General features: G+C 47.0%; 1 protein-coding gene across 17 annotated transcripts in view; it reads left to right on the top strand.

Moving 5' to 3' along the window:
• Positions 1-9,536, top strand: part of BIN1 (bridging integrator 1) — a 56,739-nt gene extending 47,203 nt beyond the window's left edge. For 8 of the 17 annotated variants that reach the window (XM_084780591.1, XM_084780578.1, XM_084780593.1 and 5 more), the window contains 4 exons: positions 5,366-5,440; positions 5,689-5,799; positions 6,051-6,152; positions 8,926-9,536. In XM_084780591.1, coding sequence (XP_084636717.1) covers positions 5,366-5,440; positions 5,689-5,799; positions 6,051-6,152; positions 8,926-9,033 — 396 coding nt within the window. In that variant the 3' untranslated portion in view covers positions 9,034-9,536. Of the gene's footprint in view, positions 1-2,475; positions 2,584-2,967; positions 2,992-4,393; positions 4,502-5,365; positions 5,441-5,688; positions 5,800-6,050; positions 6,153-8,925 lie in introns of all 17 variants that reach the window. The other 9 variants (XM_084780577.1, XM_084780587.1, XM_084780586.1 and 6 more) reach the window with 3 other exon arrangements.
• The last annotated feature ends 17,437 nt before the right edge of the window (positions 9,537-26,973 follow it).

Raw genomic sequence — 26,973 nt, 5'->3', positions numbered from 1 at the left:
CTTGTGGTGGACAAACATCTTAAGACTGGAGTAGGCTAACACGTAGTTGACCAGCGTGGGGTGATCCATTCCCCACTTCAAGCTGGTCTTAAGCCTCCTAGCTTCCCACCCATGCGGGCAGGGGGAGGGGGAGAAGCTTCCCGTTTGTGGAGGCGACTAGTCTAGTCCCTGGGGGACTTAGCCGGAGCCCTTCCCAGGTGTCTCTAGACTGTACCTTTCCCCAGGGTCATTTGTACAACCCAGAGACCTGGAGAAGAGGGACGGGGTCTAAGGGTGGAAGTGTGAAGAGGCAACTTGGGATGAACAACAGTGTAACGGGGACCTAGAGGAGGGTGGGCCTTCAGCTCCCATGGAAAGGCCGCACGGTGGAACCAAAGCCCCTCTGCAGGAAGGTGGTACAGACGCAGGTAAGGAACAGGCAGTGTGGGAATGGAGCTGATAATCTCCAGGCTGGCTTGTTGTTGAGCCCCTTCCCCTCCTGAGGGACATGCCTGCGCCAGGGCAGGTGACCAGTCTGTGTTTAAGATGAGAGAGATTTGGCATCATGGGAACCAGCAGATTCTGAATGGAGATGGTGTAGCCACTGACTTGTACCATCTTGTTTGATTGCCAAATGCCCGCTCTGAGGGGGCATACCCCATTTACCCAGCGCGGGGCCTGATCTACAGCTTATTCCTTGGCCATGTGTCACAGGGAGTCAGGCAATGGCCCAGTAGGCGTCATGTCCCCCGTGTCATTGCATGCCTTGCTTGCTGCTGCTTTTGTCCATCTGCAGAGATCCCGGGCGGCCAGTCTGTCGGGGGTGGGGGGTGGGGAGGAAGGATGGAAGAGCGTTTTGGGTGGTATTGCATGAGTCGGGGGTGGGCTCACATTGACCATGGTGCAAGTGCCAACAGACTGCTTAGTGTGGCATGACATTGGGGAGGGGGCAACCTTCATCCCTTCAGTGTCTTGGTCTTGTGTGGGAAAGAGTCATTTGCCACAGCCAGGTGTGAGAGAAGATGACCAACTCCCTGATTGTGGACCTCCCCGTATAGCAGGTCTGGGCTTGGGTGACTTCTGAGAAGTGTGGAAGGGGAAAGGTTGATGGCTGGGTGACAGAGGTGCCTGCATCATATAGGTGGGAGGAACCTCAAAGTCCCGAGGCCGTGACATCTCCAGCCCAGCTTTCAGCTGATGCTGGACTAGGAGGAAAGAAGGAAAAGTCCCTAAGGGTCATTCTGAGGCCTCTCATTCTAGAAAGTGGGTCCACTTGGCCCCACCCAATAGAAAGGGATGGCAGAGTCTCATGCTGCGGGTCATCTGGCCCTTAGTGTCCTCAGGACTGTAGAGGCTCCTCTGAAGGGCCACGGGCCACGTCACAAAGTTTCCAGCTTTTTTTGATGGTAGCTTTGGGGTGGACACCGGCCTGGGGCACCCTCTCTTAGAGCTGGGCTCCCACGGAAAGCAAGTGGAGGGAAGAAGTTGATGGCCTGACTTTGCAGGGACGTAATCTCTCTGCCATCCCCTCAAAGGCTGGGGGAGGGGCACACTTGGCCATATCCCTGCTTAGACTGGGGCAAAGTCTTCCACAGCTGTGAGGAGAAAGTCCACAAGTAAAACAAGACGGCAGCTTCTTAGGGTCATCTTGTTCCCCCGGGCACTGGTTTTGCTCAACACTCTGCCAGCCTCAGACCCTTATCCTAGTCAGCTACTACTGACCTGTTCAGGGGTCTCCCTCACAGGCTGAGGAGAGGCACCTCCCATGCCATGCTAGCCTGGGGGACATTGGAGCTTTAATTTTGAGTGGAGTACCAGCTTCGTGCATACTGCTGGGCCACAGCCAGGTTCCCTAAAAGGCAATCAAGAGGTGGCTGTGGGTTTTGTTTGTAGCTGTAATGCAGGTACCCCAAGGCTCCCCAATACTGGGGTCCCATACTGAAGACACCCTTGGGGTATATATGCTACTAAGTCTTTCCTCCTCCCTAAAGCTGGATGACAGGTTGGAGTGTCCCAGGGGGTGACTTGCCTGGGTGCCAGTGTGAGGCCCTTGACCTGGGGGCCTCTTGGGGTTGGGAGACTGAGGTGGGCATGTCCAGCCCATGCCACAGCCTCGTGCTGTTCTTGATACGCAGGGGTATCTGCAGATCAGGTGAGCTGGCTGAGGGCAAAGGGCAGAGAAGAAGAGATGGGAGTAATCTGATCTTGGTGGCTGGAAAAAACCGGCCAGTTGTTGGATGTCCTTAGTTGGGATTGGGTGTCTTCATGTAGGTAGGAGCCTATACTAGCTAGTTTGTGTAGTTGTGGACAGTAGTGGGTGGGAGGGGAGGCGAGTGTGTGTGTGTGTGTGTGTGTGTGTGTGTGTGTGTGTGTGTGCGTGCGTGCGCATGTGTGTATGCATATGTGCGCGTGCGAATCCAGTTTCCTCTGTGTGCACACGGTATAGGTCCAATCCCTTACTAACTGCTTCCTTCCTCCACTGCTGCTGCCACCAAGTTTGAGGCCCCTGGGCCTCTCTCAGAGCAGGCCAGTCTACTAGACCTGGACTTCAACCCCCTTCCGCCAGTGGCAAGCCCCGTGAAGGCACCCACACCCTCTGGTCAGGTTCGTTGTACCCACCCATGCCCGCACGGCCCATCAGCCTGAGGACCAGGTCTTGTGCTTGTGTGAGGCCCTTAGGCTCCAGCCTTTGGGGATGAGGCCTTTTACCCCCGAGTTCTAGCCCTTAGCCCTTTTCACTTCCTTTGGATGTAGAGCAGATGCGGGCTAGCTGGGTTACTCCTGCTCGTCCGGTCATTCCAGCATCCTGCCCCTCCGTTAGCCGCCACCCTGTGGGCCTCCCTGAGCAGGGGTCTGAAGCCCTCTGAGCTGAGCTTGGAGCCTGCTGGGTTGGGGCTCTGGGCATGAACGGGACCCCTGGGACTGCTTGCCACCCTGTCTCTAACCTGTGTACTAACTCTGTCCTTTTCCCGTTACTGCTGCACTTAGCCAATCCCGTGGGACCTTTGGGAGGTAAGCCATGCAATTTCTCTGACCAGTGTCCTCACCCCTGGGGGCTGCTTTACCCCTCACTCACCCCCTCTACCCAGTCTGCATATGGCACACTAGTTTATCCATGTTCATATGCACAGGGGGCCAGTGAGATCACATCCCTTTATCAGGACCATAAGAGTCGGCTCCTTGGTAGCTTGACGAGGTCCTACATTACTTAGATTTAGGGTCTGGCTGGTGCTTCCCTTGACAAGGAGCCAGCTGGGCATCTACAGTAGCCAAGGAGTCCTGACTACAGGGAAGTATCAGAAAACTGTTCTGGGCACTCCAGCCCCGGGATCCTTGGACATGGAGATTCAGAGAGACTCACACTTGGAATGCACCAATGTATTCTTTAGTGATAATAAAAACCTGGGTTCCAGGGCCCAGTCTGGCGAGGGCCAGCCAGTATGGCACGCAGGTGCAGCCAGGCCTTGTTTATTTTTATTTATTTATTTATTTATTTATTTATTTATTTATTTATTTATAAAAATAGCTTTATTCTGTAAAGCGCTAAGCTGAGTTTGATTCTCATCACTTGGGTAAAAATTCCAGGCTTTGGGCTGGAGAGATGGCACTTACTGCTCTTCCAGAGGACTGGGTTCCTCTGTACCTACATCAGGTGGTGTGCAACTGCCTATAATTTCAGTTCCCAAGGTCTGATACCTTCTAGGCTCTGCAGGCCCCTGTACACATGTACATATATGTTTATATAGGCACACATACACACAGAGAAATAAATACTATATATATATATTTTATTTTATTTTATTTTATTTTTTTAAAGATACCAGGTGTTGTGGCACAAGCTTATAATCTCAGTACTGGGAGGCAGAGATGGGGTGCAGGGGAGGGGTTGCAGCTCTGGATCTTGTTAGCCAAGCAGCCTGGCTGAAATGGTAAACTACAGATTCAGTGAGAGTCCCCGTCTCAAAAAGGCAAAGTAGATAGTGACTAAAGAAGACTTAAGAGATGGGTCTCTGGCTTCCATACACAAGATCACACATGTCACATGTGTGCACAAGCATCACACACACACACACACACACACACACACACACACACACACACACACACACAGTCTTTCTGCAACTGCCAGTGAATTAGGGCTGGAGGAGGCTGGCCGGGCCACCATTCTGACAATCTTGGTAGACACTCTCCTGTGCGGTGGCATCACACCTGCCTGACTCCTTGGTAGTGGCAGGAGTAGAGGAATGGGAGGCTGTTGACCCCACAAAGCCCTGAGCAGGCTGCTGTCCCACGCCACACCCCTTGTTAATGCTGGGCACTCAAGACCACCTTCTCTTTGTCTCCTGCCCTTGTCCAACACGCCTTTCCCACCTGGCCTTCTCACCCCTTCCCCATCTTGGTGGCTTGCCACTAGTCCACAGAGAGTCAAGCTGGCATCCTGCCTTCCGGGGAGCCCGCTTCTGCTGAGGGCACCTTTGCTGTGGCCTGGCCCAGCCAGACAGCCGAGCCAGGGCCTGCCCAAGTAAGTGCTCTCCCTGTTCACATCTGGCTTCTTCCTGTCTCCTGGCTATAACGTGGACAGAGAGCCAGAGGAAATGCATAGTATGGACAAGCTCTGGCTGTCCCGGGTCAGGGAGCCTAAGGTGGGTTATCATGGCTCCAATCACATCTGCCCTCTCCTACTCTCTTACCTCAGAGCAACCCTTGCAGAATGGGAAGGGGGAAACATTTGAGAGCACCACAACAGGTTATTCTAGGCACTTCCCAGAATTCCCTTGGCGTGCCTTCAACATAACCATATCGACCAGATGCTTTCTTTGTTGCTGCGTTTGAGAAAGTGGAGGGCAGGAAGGTTGAGTGACTAGGGTCCAGTGCTCAGAAGTGGCTGAGTCTGGGTGTTGGTAGAGGTTAGCCCTTGGCTGGAGCCATTGCTGTGGTCAGTTGAAGTGCCTTAATTGTGGAGGAGAGGGCAGCATCTAGGACTGGAAATTCTGCCAGATATCCTAAGCATGCTTGGTGGGTCCAGGCCATCCATCAGGCTCCAGTGAGGGGCCGGGGTAGCTGGTAGAGTAGGTGGGACAAAGCGGGGTATTTAAAGGGAAGACAGAGATGGGGGCGGCATTCACGGTAGTGTGCCATTCACTAAGGTGTAGACTGTTCTCTCCACACGCCCGTCGCTCCTGTGTCGGCCAGTGTTTTCTCTCCAGCTGTCTCCTGTGCAGGGGTCAGCCTGTCCTGCAGGATGCTCCTGGACTGTGAGACACTATGCTAGGCCAGCCAGGCCAATCCCTGTGGCCCGCCCACCTGCACACTGCCCTCGTGTGGTGTGTCCTGGACATGACATCCTGCTCTGAGTCTGATCCCTTGCTGGCATTTTATGTTGCAGCCAGCAGAGGCCTCGGAGGTGGTGGGTGGAGCCCAGGAGCCAGGGGAGACAGCGGCCAGTGAAGCAGCCTCCTCCGTAAGATGGCAGGGGCCGTGCCCTGTTTTTTTTTCTTCCCCCGTTGTCTGTCTGTCCATTGCTGTCTGTCTTCTGCCTGTCTGCAGCTTCCCTGTGTTCCTCACCCGTGCTGGGGCAGGCCACAGTTCCCTGGAAGAGCACAGGGCAGGGTAGTTTGGCACCGGCCATGAACACGGTCTCCTTTCCTTCTGTGGCCCTGGCTTCCCCCACACTGCCATCGGTGCAGCTGACTCATCCTCTGTCCCCAGAGCTCTCTTCCGGCCGTGGTGGTGGAGACCTTCTCAGCAACTGTGAACGGTGCCGTGGAGGGTAGCAGCGGGCCTGGGCGCTTGGACCTGCCCCCGGGCTTCATGTTCAAGGTGAGCTTAGGCTAGCTAACCCTGTATAGCCTTTGGCCCAGGTGCCTTGGGAGCTGGGGCCACCCTTGTTTACAGGTTAAGACACTTAGCCCGGGCGCCCCATGGCTCACTTAGAATGTAGCCTCTGAGTCTACTTCATGCTGTAGCTGGTGTACAGGGTAGCATTTTTTAAAAAAAGAAAAAAAATGCCTAATCTCTCACGGGCAAGATGGCGGACGCAGCCCCCTGACATCCTCTCCCAACTCCTGCAGGTGCAAGCCCAGCATGACTACACAGCCACCGACACTGACGAGCTGCAGCTCAAAGCTGGCGATGTGGTACTGGTGATCCCTTTCCAGAACCCAGAGGAGCAGGTGAGCCTAGTTGGGTATGAGAATCCTGGGGCTGCTGATGCAGTGGTGGGCATGGCCAGCAGGGGGCAGAAAGGCCCACTGTATGTAGCAGGGCATGTCTAGGTTGGCAATTACTTGCACCTCCTTTTTCTTTATCTTACATGTATTCCCCGCCCAGTTTCTCTCCTCTTTTTCCTTCCCATTGGTCCCTCCTGTCCCCGACTCTGCTTTTTAGCCTGTTGAACTGCATTTCCTTCCGTCCAGCTGCCCAACCAACTTTCTGCGTCTACGTTTCTTTCTTGCCTTTGCTGTGCTCCTGGCCACGTGGCCTTCCTTCCTTCCTTCGACAGGGTTCCTGCCTGCAGTGACAGAGCGCTAGGCTCACACTGGCCTTCTGGGCTGGCTCTGCTCTGTATGGCTGGCCTCTCACCCTAAGTAGGTGTGGGCTGAGCTGTGGGGAGTGCACAGGCTTGAATCTACTACTGCAGTGTGTGTGTTTGTGTGTATGTGTAAGAGTGTGTGTGAGTGTGTGTGTATGTGTAAGAGTGTGTGTGTGTATAAGAGTGTGTTTATGTATAGTGTGTGTGTGTGTGTAAGAGAGAGAGTGTGTGTGTGTGTGTGTGTGTGTGTGTGTATGCCAGAAGACTACCATATTTTGCTTCTTAGGCGTCATCTACTTTATGTGTTTGAGATGTTCAGCCCGTCTCTACTTCTTCAGGGCTGGGTTTTAGTACAGTCCCTAACTTCTGGCTTTTTACATGGGATCTTGGGTTGGAACTCAGATCCTCATGCTTGAGTGACGAGGGCTTTGCTCACTGAGCAAGTTCTCTAGCCCCATCTGCTGCCGCTTTCAAGGCCTAGGCATCTACTGGCCACTTCAATGGGCCTTTCCTAGCAGGGTAGGATTTTGAGACACATAAACCATGGCCTCTACCCAACAGGGAGGTTGTGTATGGGCACTGGAGGGGTTGAGATAGGATATATACAAGGTCTATAAAAATGCAGAGATCTATAACAGCGCAGGTAACGATAGAATACAATTGCAAAGACCCAGGCAGTTGCCAGGCGTGGTCCAGCTTTGGGACAGCCACCGTAACTCCAGCAGCAAGGTCCCGCAGAGAAAGCCCTGTGAGGGTTAGTGTTGAAAGAAAGAGCAAGTTGGAACTAGACTGCATAATAGAGTGGATTCAGGGCCTCCTAGCAGGCACGTCTGATCTGTAGCCCTGGGTTAGCGATGCATACAGCCTAACAGAAAACCGCAGGAAACCTATTTAAAACCTTATGAGATTTTTGTCTTGTTATGAGATAAGGTCTCATGTATCTTGGGCTGGCCTGGAACTTACCAGGCCAAGAGTGGTTTTGGAATTCTGATCCTCCCTCCCTTTGCCTCCAGAGTGCCGGAGTGGTGGCTGATGTGCGCTGCCATGCTGGCTTCATGTGGTGCTGGGGATGGAAGCTGGTGCATGCCAAGAAGGCACCCTGCCGACCTCATGCCAATCCCCAATAGCACGGGACTTTTTTTTTTTTTCTACTTTTTCAACTTGAACAGTTCTCCAGCATGACTTTTTGTAGATGACAGCAGCTGTCACAGGGTCTAAATATCTGCTAGGGGCTTAACATTTTTTTAAAATCACATTTCTTTTTGTATGTGCGTGTGTGTGTGTGTGTGCGCTCATGCCCGCATGCCCCATGTGACATGGCCCATGAGTGGAGGCCAGAGAACAACTTACAGGGGTCTTTTTCCTTCTTCCACAATGTAGGATCTAGGGATCTGACTCAGGTTTGTAGGCTTGTCAGCAAGCCATGGAGTCACCTCAGTCTTCTCCCACTTTTGTTTGTTTTTTCAGTGCTGGGTATTGTACTGAATCATGGGGCACATGCATGCTCTACCACCACACTATATCCCCAGCCCTCTCTTTTAATTTTTAATTTTGGGTCAGGATCTCACTAAATTGTCCCGAGGTAACCTTGAATACACTCTAGTCCAGGCTGGCCTTGAACTTTCGATCATCCTGTCTCAGCTCCCCTACTTCCAGAGTGCCTGGAGGTCTGACTAGAAGCTCTTAACCACTAGGGCTTCCAGAACTTTCTGGATGTTTATAGAAGTCTAAGACTTGGGAGGACAGTTGGGGTCCTCTTGGAAGTTGTTAAGGTTTCAGAAACCCAGTTCCAGAGAGACACACAGAAGTCAGAAGAGCCTCCAGGTTGACAAAGCACTGGGGTCTGAAGGAAGTTTCAGTCGTGGGGGGGGGCGGGGAGGAGGAGAGTGGGAGGGAAAGGGGATGGAGGGGGGGCAAGAAGAGAGGTGATGTTGGGAGAAGGGAATGTGTCCAGGATCATCTGACATCACACCAGACTATGAGACACTATGTCAGCTTGTATTCTGGCCAAGGCAGGTATTTTAAGTCCCAGAGACTGAGAAAGGGCTCTCTGGAAGAACAGCGGAGCAGTTAGTGTGTGACAGCTGTCATTTGTCACTGCCTATAGCCCAGCCTCATTTAGGGTCCCATCCCGGTATGGGTGTGAGAGACTTGGCTCCTGTAAGGGCTATGAGAGGAGAGCCACGGCAGCAGCTGTGATGGGTCCTGGCCCTTCTGTTTGTCTAGAAGGTCTGGATCCTACAGGGATGCCTCTGAAGACGGAAATGGACCGGGACTGAGGACATTAGTGCAATGGCCGGGCACAGAGGATTCAGAATAGCAGGCAGGCTGGCTCCTCCCAGGGCAGCTTGGGTCTTAGTGTACTGAGGGTGTTGTGAGGAGGACCGGTGTTATCCATGCTCTGTTGGTCCCAGGATGAAGGCTGGCTCATGGGCGTGAAGGAGAGCGACTGGAACCAGCACAAGGAGTTGGAGAAATGCCGGGGCGTCTTCCCGGAGAATTTTACAGAGCGGGTGCAGTGACCGGTGGAACCCCCGCAGCCTTCCGGTGTGTGAAGAACACCTTTTTCCCAAAAGATGTGTGCTTTTTCTTTTTTTCTTTGTTTTTCTTCCTCTTTTCTGTTTTTGTTTTGAAACTCTTGAAAAGTGTTGGGAAACTGGGGAGCGGAGACCTAAGCCAAGAGATGTACCCCCAAAGATGAAGTGGTTTTTTCCAAAGAGCCGTCCGACCCAGTTCAGTGGACTTCTCCAGTTTTCCCGAAGCTGCTGTGTACCCCCCCCCCCCCTTAGTTGAGTTCCCTGTGCCCGCATGTTCAGGGCGGGCCAGGGGCGCAGAGCCACCGCCTCACTTGCCTGATGCTTGGCCGCGCCACCGGGCAGGGCTTGGGTCCTCTTCTGGCAGCTGCCGTGGGCGGGGCCTGCACACTGGCCCAGCCTGGTCCCGCTCTGCAGACCATCCGTGTGCTGTTTGAAAATAAGCCCTAGTGTTCAAAATGCAGCGAAACAAACAAACAAACAAACAGACAGACAAACAAAAAGAAAAACCTGACAAAAACCACCCAGAACAATGCACGTTGTCTTTCTTCGCCTCTATTGTGTGAGTGGGACCCAGACCAACTGAGGCCTTATTACTGCTGGTGTATGCTCCTTGGAGTTTCCACGGGTGGTAGGTTAGAGGTCAAGCACTCTCTGGGTACTGTCCTAGGTGACCTTATTTTACGCACTTCAGCACTTTGGGGGTGGGCAGACGGATGCCAAGGCAGCGCCCAGTAGATGAGAACACTAAGGCATAAGGAATCAAGGGAAGCTGCAAGAGGCCGTAGCCTGTGACCGGAGCCTCCGACCTCATGGAGAGCCTGAGACCAGCCTCTCCCCGTGGTCCCTCTGCTGATTGCCTTATGAGCAAGTGGAGAAATCCAGCACCCAGGACTACAGAAACAGCCTGGCCTCCAGAGAAGGCCAACCACAGCTACATCAACGTAACACTGTGTGGGTACGAGTGTCCAGCCTGCAGCCTGTGGGTTACTAGCACTCCAGAATAGCTATGAATGTGGCCTGACAAAATTATAAATGTACTTAAAATAGTATGAGTTTTTTTTTCAAGACAGGGTTTCTCTGTGTAGCCCTTGGTTGTCCTGGACTCGATTTGTAGACCAGGATAGCCTCCAACTCACAGCAATCCACCTGCCTCTGCTTCCCGAGTGCTGGGATTAGAGGCGTGCGCTACCACACCTGGCCTCGGTATGTGATTTTTTTTCCCGCCAAACTTTTTTTTGGTAATTCAATTCATGGTTCTTGGGTGTGGACTTTGTAGAAGACATCTTTCTTGCCCTGATGTCAGAAGGCTGGACACACCTGTAGAACACACTCATTTCTGGTCACCTGCCTAGGGAGCTATAGCTTCCCCGTCCTTGCTTTCCCTTGAGGAACTTGATTTTGGAGCACAGACCTGAGCCTAGGATGTAACGCCTCCTGCTGTTTGAGGGTATGCAGCCATCCAGGGTCTTCAGTGTGAAAGATTTTCCGAACATTTTCACTAACAACTAATGCAATTAGAAAATATTTGCATTAGGTTTTATTATACTTCAAGATTCAAAGATATGGCATAAAAGCTTCTTGTCCATACTCCCCATCAATAACTGCTGCTACTACTACTACTTCTTCTTCTTCTTCTTCTTCTTCTTCTTCTTCTTCTTCTTCTTCTTCTTCATCTTCTTCTTCTTCTTCTTCTTCTTCTTCTTGTTTTCTTCTTCTTCTTCCTCTTCCTCCTCCTCCTCCTCCTTTTCCTCCTCCTTCTTCTTGTTCAACAAGATCTATTTATATAGCCTAGGATATCTGTGATCCTTCAGCCTCAGCTTTCTGGTCCTGAAATTACAGGCCTGTCCTACTATCCCTGATGGTAGTCATGTACCTAACAGCTGGGTATTGCTAGGTCCCTGTCAGTCAGGGGATTCAGAGTCAGGCAGCCTGTATTAGCTACTTGTTTCCTTTCTGCTTCAAACAACCTGATAAAAATCACTTAAGGAAGAAGGGTTTATTCTAGTTCACAGTTCCAGGGCCCACAGTCTGTCATGGTGGGGATGATGGCAGGAGCTCACAGTTCCAGGGCCCACAGTCTGTCATGGTGGAGATGGTGACAGGAGCTCACAGTTCCAGGGCCCACAGTCTGTCATGGTGAGGATGGTGGCAGGAGCTCACAGTTCCAGGGCCCACAGTCTGTCATGGTAAGGATGGTGGCAGGAGCTCACAGTTCTAGGGCCCACAGTCTGTCATGGTGGGGATGATGGCAGGAACTCACAGTTCCAGGGCCCACAGTCTGTCATGGTGGGGATGGTGACAGGAGCTCACAGTTCCAGGGCCCACAGTCTGTCATGGTGGGGACGGTGACAGGAGCTCACAGTTTCAGGGCCCACAGTCTGTCATGGTGAGGACGGTGACAGGAGCTCACAGTTCCAGGGCTCACAGTCTGTCATGGTGAGGACGATGACAGGAGCTCACAGTTCCAGGGCCCACAGTCTGTCATGGTGGGGACGGTGACAGGAGCTCACAGTTCCAGGGCTCACAGTCTGTCATGGTGAGGACGATGACAGGAGCTCACAGTTCCAGGGCCCACAGTCTGTCATGGTGGGGATGGTGACAGGGGCTCACAGTTCCAGGGCCCACAGTCTGTCATGGTGGGGATGGTGGCAGGAGCAGGAAGTGTCCAGTGACCTTATACCCACAGTCAGGAAGCCAAGCAAAGAGGGATTTTGGCGCTAAGCTCATGTTCTCTTCATTTGGTCTGGGACCCCAGCCCGTGGAATGGAGCCACTAGACGAAGTCTTCCTACTCAGTCCACTCTAGAAAAGTGGAAACTTAAAGCTTGGAAAGCTGAAACTGCTGGGAAGAAATACAGGAAATACTTCGAGATACCCCAGAAGCAGGACATGGGATTGTTGAGATGGAAACTTTTCCCAGTATGAGGCTGGAGAGAAGGCTCAGTAGTTGAGAGCCTTTCTCATACTTTCTGAGGATCTGAGTTCAGTTCCTAGCACAGGTAAGGGAGCTCAGACTGCCTGTCATGTCAGCCCATCTGCACTTACACACACACACACACACACACACACACACACACACACACACACACACACCCCTACACATGAAACTATTAGCAGAATAAATAGTCTATAGAATGAGAGAAAAATCTCTGATAGCTAAACCTCAGATAGGGATTGATGTCTGGAATATGTAAGTAACTGTAAAAATTCAATACCAAAGCCACAAAAATAAAAATGAACAAACAAACAAACAAACAAACACAAAAACAACCCAAGCTGCTAAGAAAAAAAAGATGGTGGTGGGGAGAATGCATATGCTAATGACAGATCCTAAAAGAAACACAACTGGTCAATAAGTTTTTAAAACAATCACGCATCCTTTTCCACTATGGACGTATAAATGGAAATGTCTTTAAGGTTCCATCCCTGAGCCTGTGGGCTGGATGGCTCAGCAGTTAAGGCACTTGCCACAAAGCCGGATGACTTAAGTTTGGTCCACAGGAAACTCACATGATAGAAGAACCAGTCCCTGTTAACTGACCTCTGACCTCTGACCTCTGAGTGCATGCTGTGTGTGGCACATGTCCCTCCACCGCCGTACATCATTTTATTCCAGTCAGGATGGTTAGGATCAAGAAAACGTATGCCAGCGAGGATGTGGGGGAAGCAGCACTCCTCCTCACTGTGGTGGGAACCGGTGCAGCCATTATGGAGATCAGCGGGGGACTTCCTCAAAAAGTTAAACACAGAATCACGTGACTCGTTTAGACACCTCCTGAGTGTAACTGCGCATCCGTGTTTAATGCTGGATTATTTACAACGGTTAGGAAACGGAAGCAGCTTGTACGTCCATCATCAGAAGGTCAGATAGTCAAAAGGTATGCCGTATAAACACACAGTGGAGTTTTATTCAGCTGTTAAAAAACATACAGGAAATAGGATAAATCTGTAAAGCATATTAAGTGAGGTTGATCTGGACTCGGGAAACAAGAAGAAAAACACACAGCTCTTTTCAAGGGAGACACAAGCTCACAGCGAGCTGAGGTTGACCCCAAACCATCCCAGAAAAAAGAAACCTGGGCCATGAGAGGGCTTAACACGTGACCATCTCCCATGCAGCATCAGAGAGTCTTGTTTTAGAAGGAGATGTACAAAGTGTCTGACCATGAGCAACCTGAAGAAAACAAGCCCGGTGTTTTGCACAGCGTCAACAGTTGGGTAAGTGATGGAGCACAGGGCGCGCTCAAGGTCTGTTAGAATCTCCAGCAAACTTGCTGAGGTCCTCGAAATCCTCCCCCTGTGCCAAGCATGTGCAAGTGTGGCCCAGTCTCCTGCTTCTGAAGATGTCCTAACGGCAATCCTCTGCAGTCAATGAAGCAGAACACAGTCCTGGGACCAACACTGTTGGAATGACGATTTGGGAGACGGCTCAGTGGATAAAGCATTTGCATAATCAGAGGTCCAGAGTTCAGATCTCCAGTACCCATGTAATGAACGGCAGGTGGTCATGGCAGCCTGCCTGTGGTTGAAAGGTGGGGGAAGGGGCATCCCTCAAGCCAGCTGGCTAAGCCAGACTAACCTAGTTTTATGTTCTGGGTTTGCTTAAGATCCTTCCTGTCTTTGTTAGGGTTACTTGCTGTGATGAAACACCATGACCAAAGGCAAGTTGGGGAGGAAAATAATTTATTTGGATTACACTTTAACATTGCTGTTTATCAAAGGAAGTCAGGACAGGAACTCAAACAGGGCAGGAACCTGCAAGCAGGAACTGATGCAGGGGCCAGAGATGGGTGCTGCTTACTGGCTTACTCCTCGTGGCTTTCTCAGCCTGCTTTCTTATAAAACCAAGGACCGCCAGGCCAGGGATGGCGCCACTCACAATGGGCTGGGCCTTCCCCTGTCAATCACTAGTTAATAAAATTGCCTACAGCCTGATCTCACAGAGGCATTTTCTCATTTGAGATTCCCTCCTCTCAGATGACTTTAGCTGTGTCAAGCTGATGGAAAACTGCCCAGTGCACTGCCTCATTCAATAAGCTGGTGAGGAACCAAGAAAGTTTCTCAATTCAACCTTGGGTCTCCACATGCATGCATACAAACAGGCACATTCACCATATACATGTGCTCACACACAAGTGAACACGAACACATGCACATACATGTGCTGAATAAATAAATAAATAGGTTCTTATAAGACAGATAAGGGCCCCCTGCCTCTAGGGGTGTTGGACACTCTTACAGTCTGTTAACTGTTAAGCTAAGATGCTCAGCACTTGCTGTGCAATAATGAGGATCTGAGTTCAGAAAACGTGCGAGAAACAGCTGGACATGGTGCACACCTGTACTCCCATCGAGGGCGACTTACGGATTCCACATGCACAAACATACACCTGTATATGCACCTGCGCATATGCAAACACGTATGCACACATACACATATATGAAAGAAATCAGCATGATGCTGGATTGCTTGAGTTGTACTTTAAACGTGTCTGATGCTCATTTTTTCCTGTAAACAAGCAAAGCTATTAAGGGATAGGGTAATTTGGTTCCCTAATAACAGCCGTTGGACTCTCTCTGTTTGCTGGCTGCCCTGAGTAAAAAATAATTGCTAAACAGTCAGCACCCAGACTACCCTTGTGCCAGCACTGGCCTTTGGGTCCCACAAGCACTAGCTCAGGAAGGTTTGTACCAGATCTCTTTTGTTGTCTTTTGATGAACTCTAGTTTGCACCCCCTTGTGGTCAAGGGGAGGAACTACTATGACTGGGACTAAGTGATTACGACTGATTTTATATCTAAGCACAGCCTGTGACTGAGGAAAGGCTGTGGTTAATCCAAACACCACTTCTCAGTCTGCACAATCCAGCCGCTGAGGCTCCAAATGCGTCCCCTGGGTGCCGCCTTCTTCGCGGTTACAACACTAGGCCACATAGAAGTCTCTCCAACTAGGTAGGTTTCCCCTCCCCACTTTAGTAGTGAGCTGAGTAGGAAACAGGAAGGAAAAGAACCAGAGAGAGCAGCAGCTGAGCCCAGCTGTGAGCACCAAGGCAGCTGCCTGCTGACAGTTGAGTAGAATAAGGGAGGGAAGCAGCAGAGGGAGGGGGAGGGAAACGGGGATGGGGGTGGGGGAGGAAGAGAGGAAAGGGGAGGGAGAGGGGGCGCAGATAGCTGTGATGGAAGATTGATGGCTGTAAGGAGAAAGGGAAGAGAAGCTTCAGGCTAGAGAATGGTGAGGTCATTACGCCCGAGGGTCTCAGACACCCCAGGCTCCGGGCTGACATACTACCTAGTGTTAAGGACTGAGGAATCCTGATTCTAAAGCTTGCCTGCTAGCTCCAGACAAGGTCTAAGGAACCCCGGCCTCCTTGGAATCCTGACACCTACGCTGCATGGAAGCTGCAAACCCAGCTGCCGCCAAGGGCTGAAGCATTTGACTTCCTAAGCTTACACAATATTCACAGGATAGCACCCATAGACCAAAAGGTCTGCAGACTGAAGGCCTACCACACGCAGAGCTCCACCAGCCATGATCCCACCTACCTACTGTTGTTGCTAGCTACCGTCACACATGAAGGGAGCCGAAAGCTGCCCAAAGACCAGGGTTGGAAGAATTTCTTCTTGTCCACCTGACTTCTATCTGGGTCTCAGCCAACTGACAGCTATCTCAACTTTTTCTTCCTCCCACTGCCTCTTGCAGGGCAGAATTCTAGTGAGGACAGGGAAAGGAACACCGTCCCACTGCAGGAAAGACATGCGGTGACCACAGCCAAGATGCTAGAAAGAATGTGTGTACTCAGTAAAGAGATCTCAGTCCATGCTGTCTCAGGTCTGACTGACTGATGTGGCCAGTGCTGGCTATCTGGGGGTCAGTGCCATCACTAAAAGACCAGGCTGTGACTTAGGAGGCTACTCTTTGAATGCACTGTACCCTCTGTGTTCACATTAACTTCTCTCAGGATTTAGTGAAAGTCTTCTCTGGCATCCAGCCTGTATCCTAGCTGTTCTCTGGAAAGCCAAGGGTCACTGCCTTGTGTGTACCGTAAGGTCTAAGAAGGATGGGGATCTCATGGGCGGGCTGCAGGCCCAGAGGAAGCTCTGCTGGGCCTGGAAGCTTTGATGGGTTGGACCAATGGCTCTCTCCTGCACTTCTGGGTTCTCCTTCAGAGAAAACCTTTAAGGCTCTAAATATTCCCTCCTTCCCTTCTCCCCCACCTCCTCTTCTTCCTCCTCTTCCTCTCTCTTTCTGTATATATGCATATGATGGTGCACATGCATGTGGAAGCCAGAAAATGATGTCAGGTGTTTTCTTCAGTTGCTCTCCACTTTACTTTCAGGACAGGGTCTCTCTCCCAACCTGGAGATTGATTCTTCAGATGGCTATCTGTGCAGTAGGTCCGAGGACCCCATGTCTGCATCCTTAGCAATGAGATTAGAGGTACATCCAGCTTTTTTTCCTTTTCCTTCTTTCTTTCTTTCTTTCTTTCTTTCTTTCTTTCTTTCTTTTTTTCTGAGACAGGGTTTTTCTGTTAGCTTTGGCTGTCCTGGACTTGCTTTGTAGACCAGGCGGCCTCAAACCCACAGAGATCTGTTGCCTCCCAAGTGCTGGGATTAAAGGCGTGCACCACTATGCCCGGCTTACATCCAGCGCTTTTAATGTCAGTTCTGGGAATTGAACTATGGAATTTTCAGGAAACTGGGTGGTTCTGAAGAGCATTATATCGAGGTGACCCAGACTCAGGAAACAAACAAAATCTACAGCTCTTTTCAAAGGAGCTGAGGTAGACTAATGTAAAGGAACAGGTGCTTGTCAGGAAATCCAAGAGGCATACAGACCATCAAATAGTGAAGGATCAGAAAAGAAGCTCCTCATGCTATATAATAGTCAAAAGAGTATATGTAGAGAAGAAAGAAAGGATATTGAAAGAATCAAGAGAGAACAATCAAGTTATATGCAGAGGAACACCTGTCAGAATAACAGACTTTTCACTGGAGACCATGAAAGCCAGAAGGAATTGGACTGTAATCTTCAAGTTATGGAAGATAACATGTCATCTCAGACTACTATACCCAGCAAAACTGTCAGTCCTATTTGAAAGGGAAAGGAAACATTTCCATGACAAGAACAGATTAAATGAATGTATGACCGCTAAACCATCGTTACAAAAGATATTGGGGAAAAAACCCACTTAGGTCTGAAAAAATGGGGAAACACTTTCAAGAAGACACAAATAACAAATACAGTAGTTCCATAATACTGAATCATAGGGGTTTGAATAAAATACCACAAGAAGCTACAAAATGACAGGAATTAGCACACATTGTTCAATCATAACTCTGAATATTAATGATATCAATTCTATAATAATGAGATATCTTTGCTTAACAAATTGGATCAGAAAAACAGGAGCTATCTTTGTGCTGCCTCCAAGAAATATAAGTCATAGCTGAGAGTCACCATATAAGGTGAATGGATAGAAAAAAACATTCCAAGAAAACAGAACCAAAAACCAAGCAGGTGTAGCTATCCTACTATCTGACAAAGTAGATCAAAACTAATCAAGAGAGATAAGGGACATTTAATTCTCATTAAAGGAAAAGTCTACCAGAAGGATATTTCAATCCTAAAGGTATGCATGTACCAAATATAGGAACAGGCAACTTCATAAGAGACACACTATTAGACCTGAAACCACACTAACACAATGACAGCAGGTGTGGTGGTTTGGTTGCTTTCCTTTATAAGAGTTGCTATGGTCATGGCGTCTCTTCACAGCAACAGAACACTGACAAAACAGAAGATGGTATCAGGAGTCGGATATTATTGTGACAGGCCTGACCCCAACCATGCTGCTTGTTGGTAGAATATGAACTTTAGGACTTCGGATGAGAAAAGCAGTTGAATACTTTAAGTGGGGTTTAATGAGCCATTCCAGTAGGAGCATGTAAACAATGCTGCTGAGAGCAATGAGATTATGATGGCTTGGCCTGAGAGGTTTCAGAGGAGAATATTAGTAAGTGTCCTAGAGACTATTCTTGGTGACATTTTGGTGAAGAATGTGGCTTCTTTCTGTCCGTGTCCAAAATATCTACTTTAGGTGGCATGGAAGAGTTTTTGATTAATGGCATTGGCAGAGGAGATTTCAAGACAGTCTAGCATTGACTCTGTCATGAGTATTGTTAGTCATTCTTATATAGATCTATAATGAGCGAGCTGAGCAAGGAAAAATACAGAATGTACAGTTTGAGAAAAAAAAAGACCAGAAATTGTAATGGAGATAAGTCCAGTGCTCAAAGAGATAAAAAGTGTTAAAGAAAAGCCTGAAGATCATTGGAACAAAGGGAGTGATGACCTCAGGGCAAGATCCCACCCAGCTGAACTTCCAACTTGTGAAAAAGAATTAAAGAAAAGCTTATGTGAAGGAGACCATCAACAATAGAAAGTTGATGCATATGTAATTGAACAAAGGGGCCATGTTTCAGACCCAGCAAGCAGCAGAACTTGGAATCTTCAGCTGTGTGGTTCTGGCTTTAGAGTCAAGGATACAGGAAAGGGGTTGTGGAATCTCCCTTCGTGGCCAAGGAAAGCTGCCAGGGCCAGGTGTCTGTGAGGGGTGTGCCTGCGTGCAGGTCCAGAGAGGCCATTTTGTGAAGCTGTGAAGGTGAAGCCTGTGCTGCTTTGGAAACCAAAAAATGTTTGAGATGCCAGAGTCATGGGATACCTACCAAGGAAAGCTGTTATCAGGGTATGGAACCAGCCCAATAAAGAATAGTGAGTTGTAGTCAACAACGCTAAAAGGAGTTGGAGATCTGAACAGTAATTTGACATCAGTTATGAAGATTCAGAATCTGGAGTGTGCTCCGATGGTTTTCAGTCTTTGTTTGGGTCAGTATTTCATTATGCTCCCTTTCCATTTGGAATAGTAGCATATATTTGATGTCATTGTATGCTGAGGTATGTGACTGGCTTTTTAAATTTTAATTTTAAAGGGGATTACAATGTCGAGATTGCCTTAAGTCTCAGAAGAGACTTTGAGCTTTTAAACATCGTTGAGACTGATAGACTATGGGGACTTTTGAGGTTGGACCAAGTGCATTTTCATCATGATATGACTACAAACCTATGGGGTCAGGCGTGCAATGTGGTGGTTTGAATGAGAATGGCGCCCATAGGCTCATAGATTTGAGTACCTGGTCACTGGAGAGTGATATTATTTAAAAGAATTAGGAGGCGTGGCCTTGTCGGAAGAAGGGAGTCATCGGGGGTGGGCTTTGAGGTTTTAATAAGCCCATTCCAAGCCCAGAGTCTCTCTGCCTGCTGCCTGTGGATCCAGATGTAGAACTCTGAGCTACTTCTCCACGACCATGTCTGCCTGCATCCTGCCATGCTCCCCACCATGACGACAATGGGCTAAACCTCTCAAACTGTAAGTGATCCCCACTTTAATGCTTTACTTTATAAGAGTTACTGTGGTCATGGTGACTCTTCACAGCAATAGAACATTGATCAGGACAGCAGGTGATTTCAGCATCCTGTTTATACAGGCCATCTGGAAAAGAAACTAAATAGATTAACTCTAGGGTTAAATGACATTACAAATCAAAGGAACAAAACAGATGTGCAATGGTTGTAAACATGTTTTTGTTTTGATCCCAAGTGTGATGTGAAACAGACTTGTGTGAGGGCGTGTGATGTTTGTCTGACAGAAAGGGAACTGCCTCTTGTAGGGGCATGGTCTTTGCCAGTTGATAAACATACAAGTATGGACTCAGAGGAGATAATTAGAGCCTGAAAACTAGAGCCTTGGCTTTTGCATTGTTTTGCATCAGCATCCTTTGACTGTTCACTGGAGAAAGTCCTAGAAAAAAAAATGCTCCAGAGAACACTTTGAGCCTCGAGCTGCTTCCAACTGCTGTGGTTGTGGTCACTTTTGTTGAATTTTTTGGTTTGTTGTTTAACAGGTTTTCTGCAATTCTGACAACAAATATTCGAATCGGCCCAAGGAACTGAGTCTAAATGGTCCACTTCTCATGTTCCCCTTTAACCTCCTCTCTCTCTCTCTCTCTCTCTCTCTCTCTCTCTCTCTCTCTCTCTCCTATCTAGTTTAGGTGGGTTGGAAGGGAAGTAGAGGCATTAAAGAACACCAAATAAAGTAGGTTTTAAGAGATCAAAGCCTACACAGATATCTACAGAACATCCCACCCAAACACTAAAGAATACACACTCTTGTAGCAGCCATGGAACAGTCTTCAAAATAGTCCACTTATTAGTATACAAAGTAAGTCTCAACAAATAAAAAAAAAACCTGAAATAATATTCTGTATATTATCTGGTCACATGCGATGAAAGTGGGTATTAAAAACAAAAGAAAAACAAAGCACATATACTTGTGGAAACTAAAAACATACCATTAAACCAAAAATGAAGGAAGAAAGAAAATAAGGAAATTAGAAATTTCTAGAATTAAATAAAAATTAAAAGACAACACACAAGAATCTGTGGGAAACAATGAAAGCAGTCATAAGAGAAAATTTTATAGCAGCATGTGCCTGCTTTAAAAAAGTAAGATCTCAAATTAAGCTAATAGTGCAATCAAAGGCCCGAAACACATCCAAAAAGAGCAAGTGTGAGAGATAATCAAATCCAGTGCTAAAATTAAAAAACAAAAAGAAAATCAAAATGTCAATAAATAAAAAAAATTAAGCTGGGCGTGGTGGTGCACGCCTTTAATCCCAGCACTCGGGAGGCAGAGGCAGGTGGATCTCTGTGAGTTCAAGGCCAACCTGGTCTACAAAGCGAGTCCAGGACAACCAAAGCTACACAGAGAAACCCTGTCTTGAAAAACAAACAAACAAACAAACAAACAAAAAACCAAAAAACCAAAAAATTAGTACTTTGAAAATCTTCAAAAGGCTGACAAATCTTTAGCCAAACTAACTGAAAGAGAAACAATTGAAATTAATAAAATTATAGATAAAAAGGAGACATTACAACAGACACAGGAGAAATTCAGAGCCATAATAACATTTTAGAAAGAATCTATATTCCATCAAAGTGGAAAATCTGAAATAAATAAATCAATATATATGTATACACAATCTGCCAAAATTAAATAAAGATGCAGTAAACAATTTAAATAGTCCCTAAATACCCAATATAAGCAGTAATTAAAAATCTCCCAACTAAAAACGCCCAGAACCATATGGATTCAGTGAAGAACTTTACCAGACCTTTAAGAAAGAATTAACACCAAATGCTACTCAAACTAATCTACAAAATAGAAACTAAAGAAATATTTACTAATTCTTTTAGACGGTCACAATTATCCTGATACTTAAATCACACAAAGACCCAACCAAGAAGGAAAATCACAAACCAATATATCTTATGAACATAGATGCAAAAAAAAAAAATCTTAATAAAGTACTTGCAAATTGACTACAAGAACATTTTTTTAAAAAGGTCATCCACCATGATCAAGTAGTTTTCATCCCAGAGATGCAGGGATGGTTCAACATCTGTAACCAAATCTTTAAACACTACATAAATAGATTAAAGAACAGAAACCATATGACCATCTTGTTAGATGGAGAGAGGGCCTGAACTGGCTAGTTTTGCATGAATTTGACATGGGATTAAGTCATTAGAGAGGACTGAGTTCAGCTGAGAAAATGTCTCCACGAGCTCTGACTGCAAGGCATTTTCTAAATTGGTCATTAGTAGGGGAGAGTCCAGCCCATTGTGGGTATTGCCATCCTTGGGCTAGTGGTCCTGGGTCTATAAAAAAGCAGACTAATCAAGCTATTGAGAAGGAGTAAGTAGCACATCTCCTAGGCCTTTGTACCAGCTCCTGCCTCCAGGTTCCTGCCCTTATTGCTTTTGATGATGAACTATTACACGGAACTGTGAGCAAAATAAACCTTTTCCTCCCCAAGTTTCTTTGGCTGTGGTGTCTCCTCAGAGCAATAGTTACCCTAACTAAAATGAGTTTAGGCTAGGCCCTCCCCTGGTGATAAATAATTTAGAAAATGTCTTAGTCAGATCTGATGGAGACATTTTCTCAATTGAGTCATCCTCTCTGATGACTAACTTGTGTCAAGTTGACATAAAACTAGTCAGTAGATGTTTTTTGACAACATCTAACAGCCACTCATGATACAAGTTATGAAAGACTAGGGATACAGGGGACATATCTCAACAGAATAAAGGCAAAATGCAGAAACCCCACAGCCAACATCATCCTAAATGGAGAAAAATTCTAAGAACGTTCAATGATGTTAAGAACAAGGCAATGATGCTCACTCTCCTCACTCCTGCTCAGCATAGTACCTGAAGAGTTTGCTAGAGCAATAAAACAAGTGAAGGAGATAATGCGATTACAAATTGAAAACCAGTAAAAGTTATCTTTCCTTGCAGATATGGTTCTATATGTTAAAGACTGTACCAGAAAATGCCTACAGCTGATAAATTCATTCAGCAAATTAGCAGGTACAAAACTCACACACAAAAAAATCAGTAGCCTTCATATGTGCAAATGACAAATGCATTGAGAAAGAAATCTGTAGGGGGCACAGATAAGTCCTAAGACCCCAGGAATGTTGAACACACAGGGATGTCTCTTCAAGGGAGGCGATGTATACCTGTTTTCCACCTGGAGAGCTGGGAATAGATGTAGTTAATAGCCTGGTGATCTGTGCTATCAGTAGGGCCGGGCCTCACCAGAGTCCCTTGGACTGTTATGTTTATCCCAGACTCTTACTCTCTAGACTTTTATCTTGAGCTTGTTTCTTAGTCAATAGAACTCATCCTTATGAGAGATGTCACATGTACATTATAATAGCCTAGGTGGCCTCTGTGCTATCTGTAGGGCCAGGCCACTCCTGACTCCCATAGACCTTTGGAGTTTTCTCAGTCATTCTCCCTAGACCCCTCTTGAGCAATGTTTCTAGTCAATAGAACCCATCTTTATGGAAGAGGCTATATGGCTTCATAAAGAGTTTCAATGTAAACATGTCTTAAGTTTTGTTGTACACACCAGATTGAGTTAATTATTATCATGAAACTCCTCCCCCCCAAATTGTGCTGTGCTTAAATGTGGCTAAAATAAACTTCCAGTGTCAGACTCTAGAAGTTTGAACTAATATCAGCTACTGAGTCTTGTTGAAATGGAGTTCCTTCTTGCCTCATGTGGATTGTTACTCTGCCAGTCCTGGTGTTTGCAGAGACCCCAGTAGAAATCAAGGAAGCAATATCACTTGCATGTCCTTCTTGTTCTCCTTTTAAATCTTGGAATAACTGTCACCAAGGAGGTGAAAGACTCACACAGTGAAAATCTTAAGACAATGCAAACAATCGGCTAGGACAGCAGAAGACATAAAAACCCTTCGTGCTCATGGACTGGCAGGACTGTTATTGTGAAAATGGCTATGCTACCAATAACCATCTACAGATTCAACATAATCCCTGCCAATATTCCAATGCAATTCTTCACAGAGATTGAAAAAAAGCAACCCTTAAATTTCATATGGGAACACATGGGCACATATGAAAAAATTTTCATATAGAAACACAAAGGATCCAGAATAGCAAAACCAACCCTAAACAACAACAACAATAACAGAAACTGCTGGAGGTGTGAACATCCCTGATTTCAAGTTATACCGCCCAATTATACTAATGAAAATAGCAAGATAGTGGCACAAAAGGAGACTCAGTGATCAACGGAATAGAACGGCAGATCCACACATGTCTTCAGCATATGGTACTGGTCAAACTGAATCACTACATGCAAGAGAATGAAAATTGCTCTTCATCTCGCACCCTGCACAGAACTCAACTTCAAATGCATCAGGAATCTCAACACAAGAGCCGATACACTAAATCTGATGATAGAGGAGAAATAAGAGATTAGCGTGAACTCTGGCATAGGAAAGACGTCCAAAACAGGATCCCTTTAGTGCTGGCACTAAGACCAACAATTAATAATGGAGCCTCATGAAACTAAGGTGTTTCTGTACAGAAAAGGATACCATCACTTGAAAAAAGAGGTAGCTCACAGAATGGGGAGAAATCTGACAGAGGGTTGCTATCTGGAATATGTAGAGAACTAGCTAAGTACATAAACAAACAAATAACATGCCAACAAATAACTCAATTTTAAAAATGCATAGACCAAACTAATTTAATATGGGGCCTACAACTAGACAGACTTCTCAAAAGACAGAAGAGAAATGGCTGAGACGCACTTTCTTAGCAATCAGGGAAATGCAAATTAAAAGGCTTTGAGGTTTTATTTTACCCTAGTCAGAATAGCTGAGACAAAGAACGAAAGATGACAAACGCTGGCGTGGATGCGGGGGAAAAGGAAATACTAGCTTTTGGTGGGAATTTCATCGGGTAAAAGCACTATGGAAATCACTGTGGAAGTTCCTCAAAATGGTAAAAACAGATCTATTGTATTATCCAGCTACATCAATCTTAGTCATATACCCAAGGGACTCTACATCCTACCATAGAGATACTTACTCACCCGTATTTACTGCTGCTGTACTTACAATATCCAGGAAATGGAAGGAATCTAGATGTCCCTCCACTGATAAGTGAATGACGAAACGATCTCTATACAATGGAATATTATTCAGCTAATTAGAAAATTACAAAATTCACAGGTAAGTGGATGGAACTGAAAACAATTATTCTGAATGAGGTGAGCCCGACCCAGAAAGACAGACATCACGTATTCTCCTCATTGGTGGCTATTAGCTTTGAATCTTCAGCTGTGTGCTTCATTTGGAATACTCACAGAGGTCAGGCGGCTCCTAAAGGTCTGTCTTAGATTCTCATTGCAGTGAACAGGCACCACGAGGAGTACGGCAACTCTTAAGAAGAAAAGTGTTTAACTGGGGCTGGCTTACAGGTCAGATGTTTAGTCCGTTAGCATCATGGTTGGGAAGCATGGCAGCGGTGTGCAGGCAGACATGGTGCTGGAGAAATAGCTGAGAGTTCTACATCTGAATCCTCAGGCAGGAGAGAGAGAGAGAAAGAGAGAGAGAGAGAGAGAGAGAGAGAGAGAGAGAGAGAGAGAGAGACAGACAGACAGACAGAGAGACAGAGACAGAGACAGAGACAGAGACAGAGAGACAGAGAGAGAAGAGAAAGAGAGACAGAGAGAGACAGAGAGACAGACAGAGACATAGAGACACAGAGAGAGACAGAGAGAGACAGAGAGACAGACAGAGACATAAGGAGAGAGAGAGAGAGAGCGAGCCCACGGGCCTGGCTTGAGCTTCTGAAACATCAAAGCCCGCCTCCACAGTGACACACTTCCTCCACCAAGGCCACACTGACTCCAATAAGGCCACACCTCCAATAATGCCACTTCTTATGCGTCTACGAGGCCATTTTAATTCAAAACACCACAGGGGCTGTGGAGAGGGGCTTCCAAGGGAGGAGAGAGAATGCACTGTTATAAATGGTAAAAAGAGAAGGCAAAATGGCATAGGAAAGATTAATCTGGAAAGGGAAGATGGGAGGTTAGGGTACAGAAGGGAGTGTGAGGTGGGATAACTATGAAGACCTTTCAAAGAATGCGTGTACACATGTACAGGTGTGCAAGCACGAGCACACACACACACACCTGTAGGATCTTACACACACACACATACATGTGAATGCACACACATTATACAGGAAAAAGCCTAGAGCCAGGAATGGGTTGCTTCTTATGGAGCTGTGTACAGTGATATCCTGCAGACCCCCAAACGTCATAGGCCATCGCCATTACTCTTGGTTACCCTCCAGAACTCAATAGAGGGTCCCTATAGCTAAGAAATAGCACATGCTTGTGTCATAGAACAGGGAGAAGTTAAGTTGGAATCAACTTAGGTGCTTTATCTGGATGGCTAGCTTTCATAACACTGAAAGATGCTATACAAGCTATCAGAGGAAGAGAGTAATTATCAGTTATACCCAGATGGGCACTCTGTAAGCTACAACGACGACTGGTCCGGAAAGTCATGCTCATGGAATAATAGTGGCATGAACATCATGGGAGCAACCAACTACTTTCTGATTGGGTTTAAGTCTACTCTACAAGATGAAACCTCCACATGATTCTATTACGAGGCCCCAAACCTATGGCACCAGGGGAAACCTACTAATATTCTCTGCTAAATGGACAATATTAAAATGGGGCATTTATCATTGTACCAGTAAATCAGTGCGTCTCTCAGTCATCATCCAATAAGCTTGTATTTGAAGTAGATGGCGATTAACCTGTTGACTCACAACTGGCCAAGGTGCAGAGAATGAGAGACTACAGAACACTCAGTTATAAAGGGAGCATATTTATCAGGTCTATCCTCCTAAAGCTCAGGGGTCCTCGCAGAAAAGGACCAGAAAGAGTGTAGGAGTCAGAGGTAGTAGATGACTACGAGAAAACATCTGGACACAACTGGGCAGCTGCACATATGAACTCACAGTGGGTGTGACTATGCACACAAAATCTGCGCAAGCCCAAGCCAGACAAAACCCCAGTACAGAGAGGGGAATTGGACACACAGTCCCACCCTAGCCATGAAGCAATAGGCAGTTATTAGCTGAGAAAAGGAAGGACAGGTTTCTTTAAGAGTGTAGCCCCTGGTATGTTAACCATGCTCTACTGTTAAATAATTATCACAACAAGTAATAATTTGGGTGGTGCAAATGAATTATTCTTGGAGGGTGTTTTTAAAAACACAAAGTTGGGTGGATAGGAAATGTCAGGGGGTGAATCTGGAAAGAGTTCTGGGGATGCAAATATGATCAAAACACATTGTGCAAGAAATTCTCAAAGAACTGTTAAGATGCTTTTTAAAATATTAAAAAAAATGTGGAGAGTGCCTGAGAAGTATAGCCCATATTGTTGTTTGTCCTTGGTATGCACACA

This window comes from Acomys minous (genome assembly GCF_964271855.1).
Source record: "Acomys minous genome assembly, chromosome: 4".
In the NCBI taxonomy this organism is placed as follows: Eukaryota; Metazoa; Chordata; class Mammalia; order Rodentia; family Muridae; genus Acomys; species Acomys minous.
Note: the sequence above shows the minus strand (reverse complement) of the source record. Positions and strands in the feature narration are given on the sequence as shown.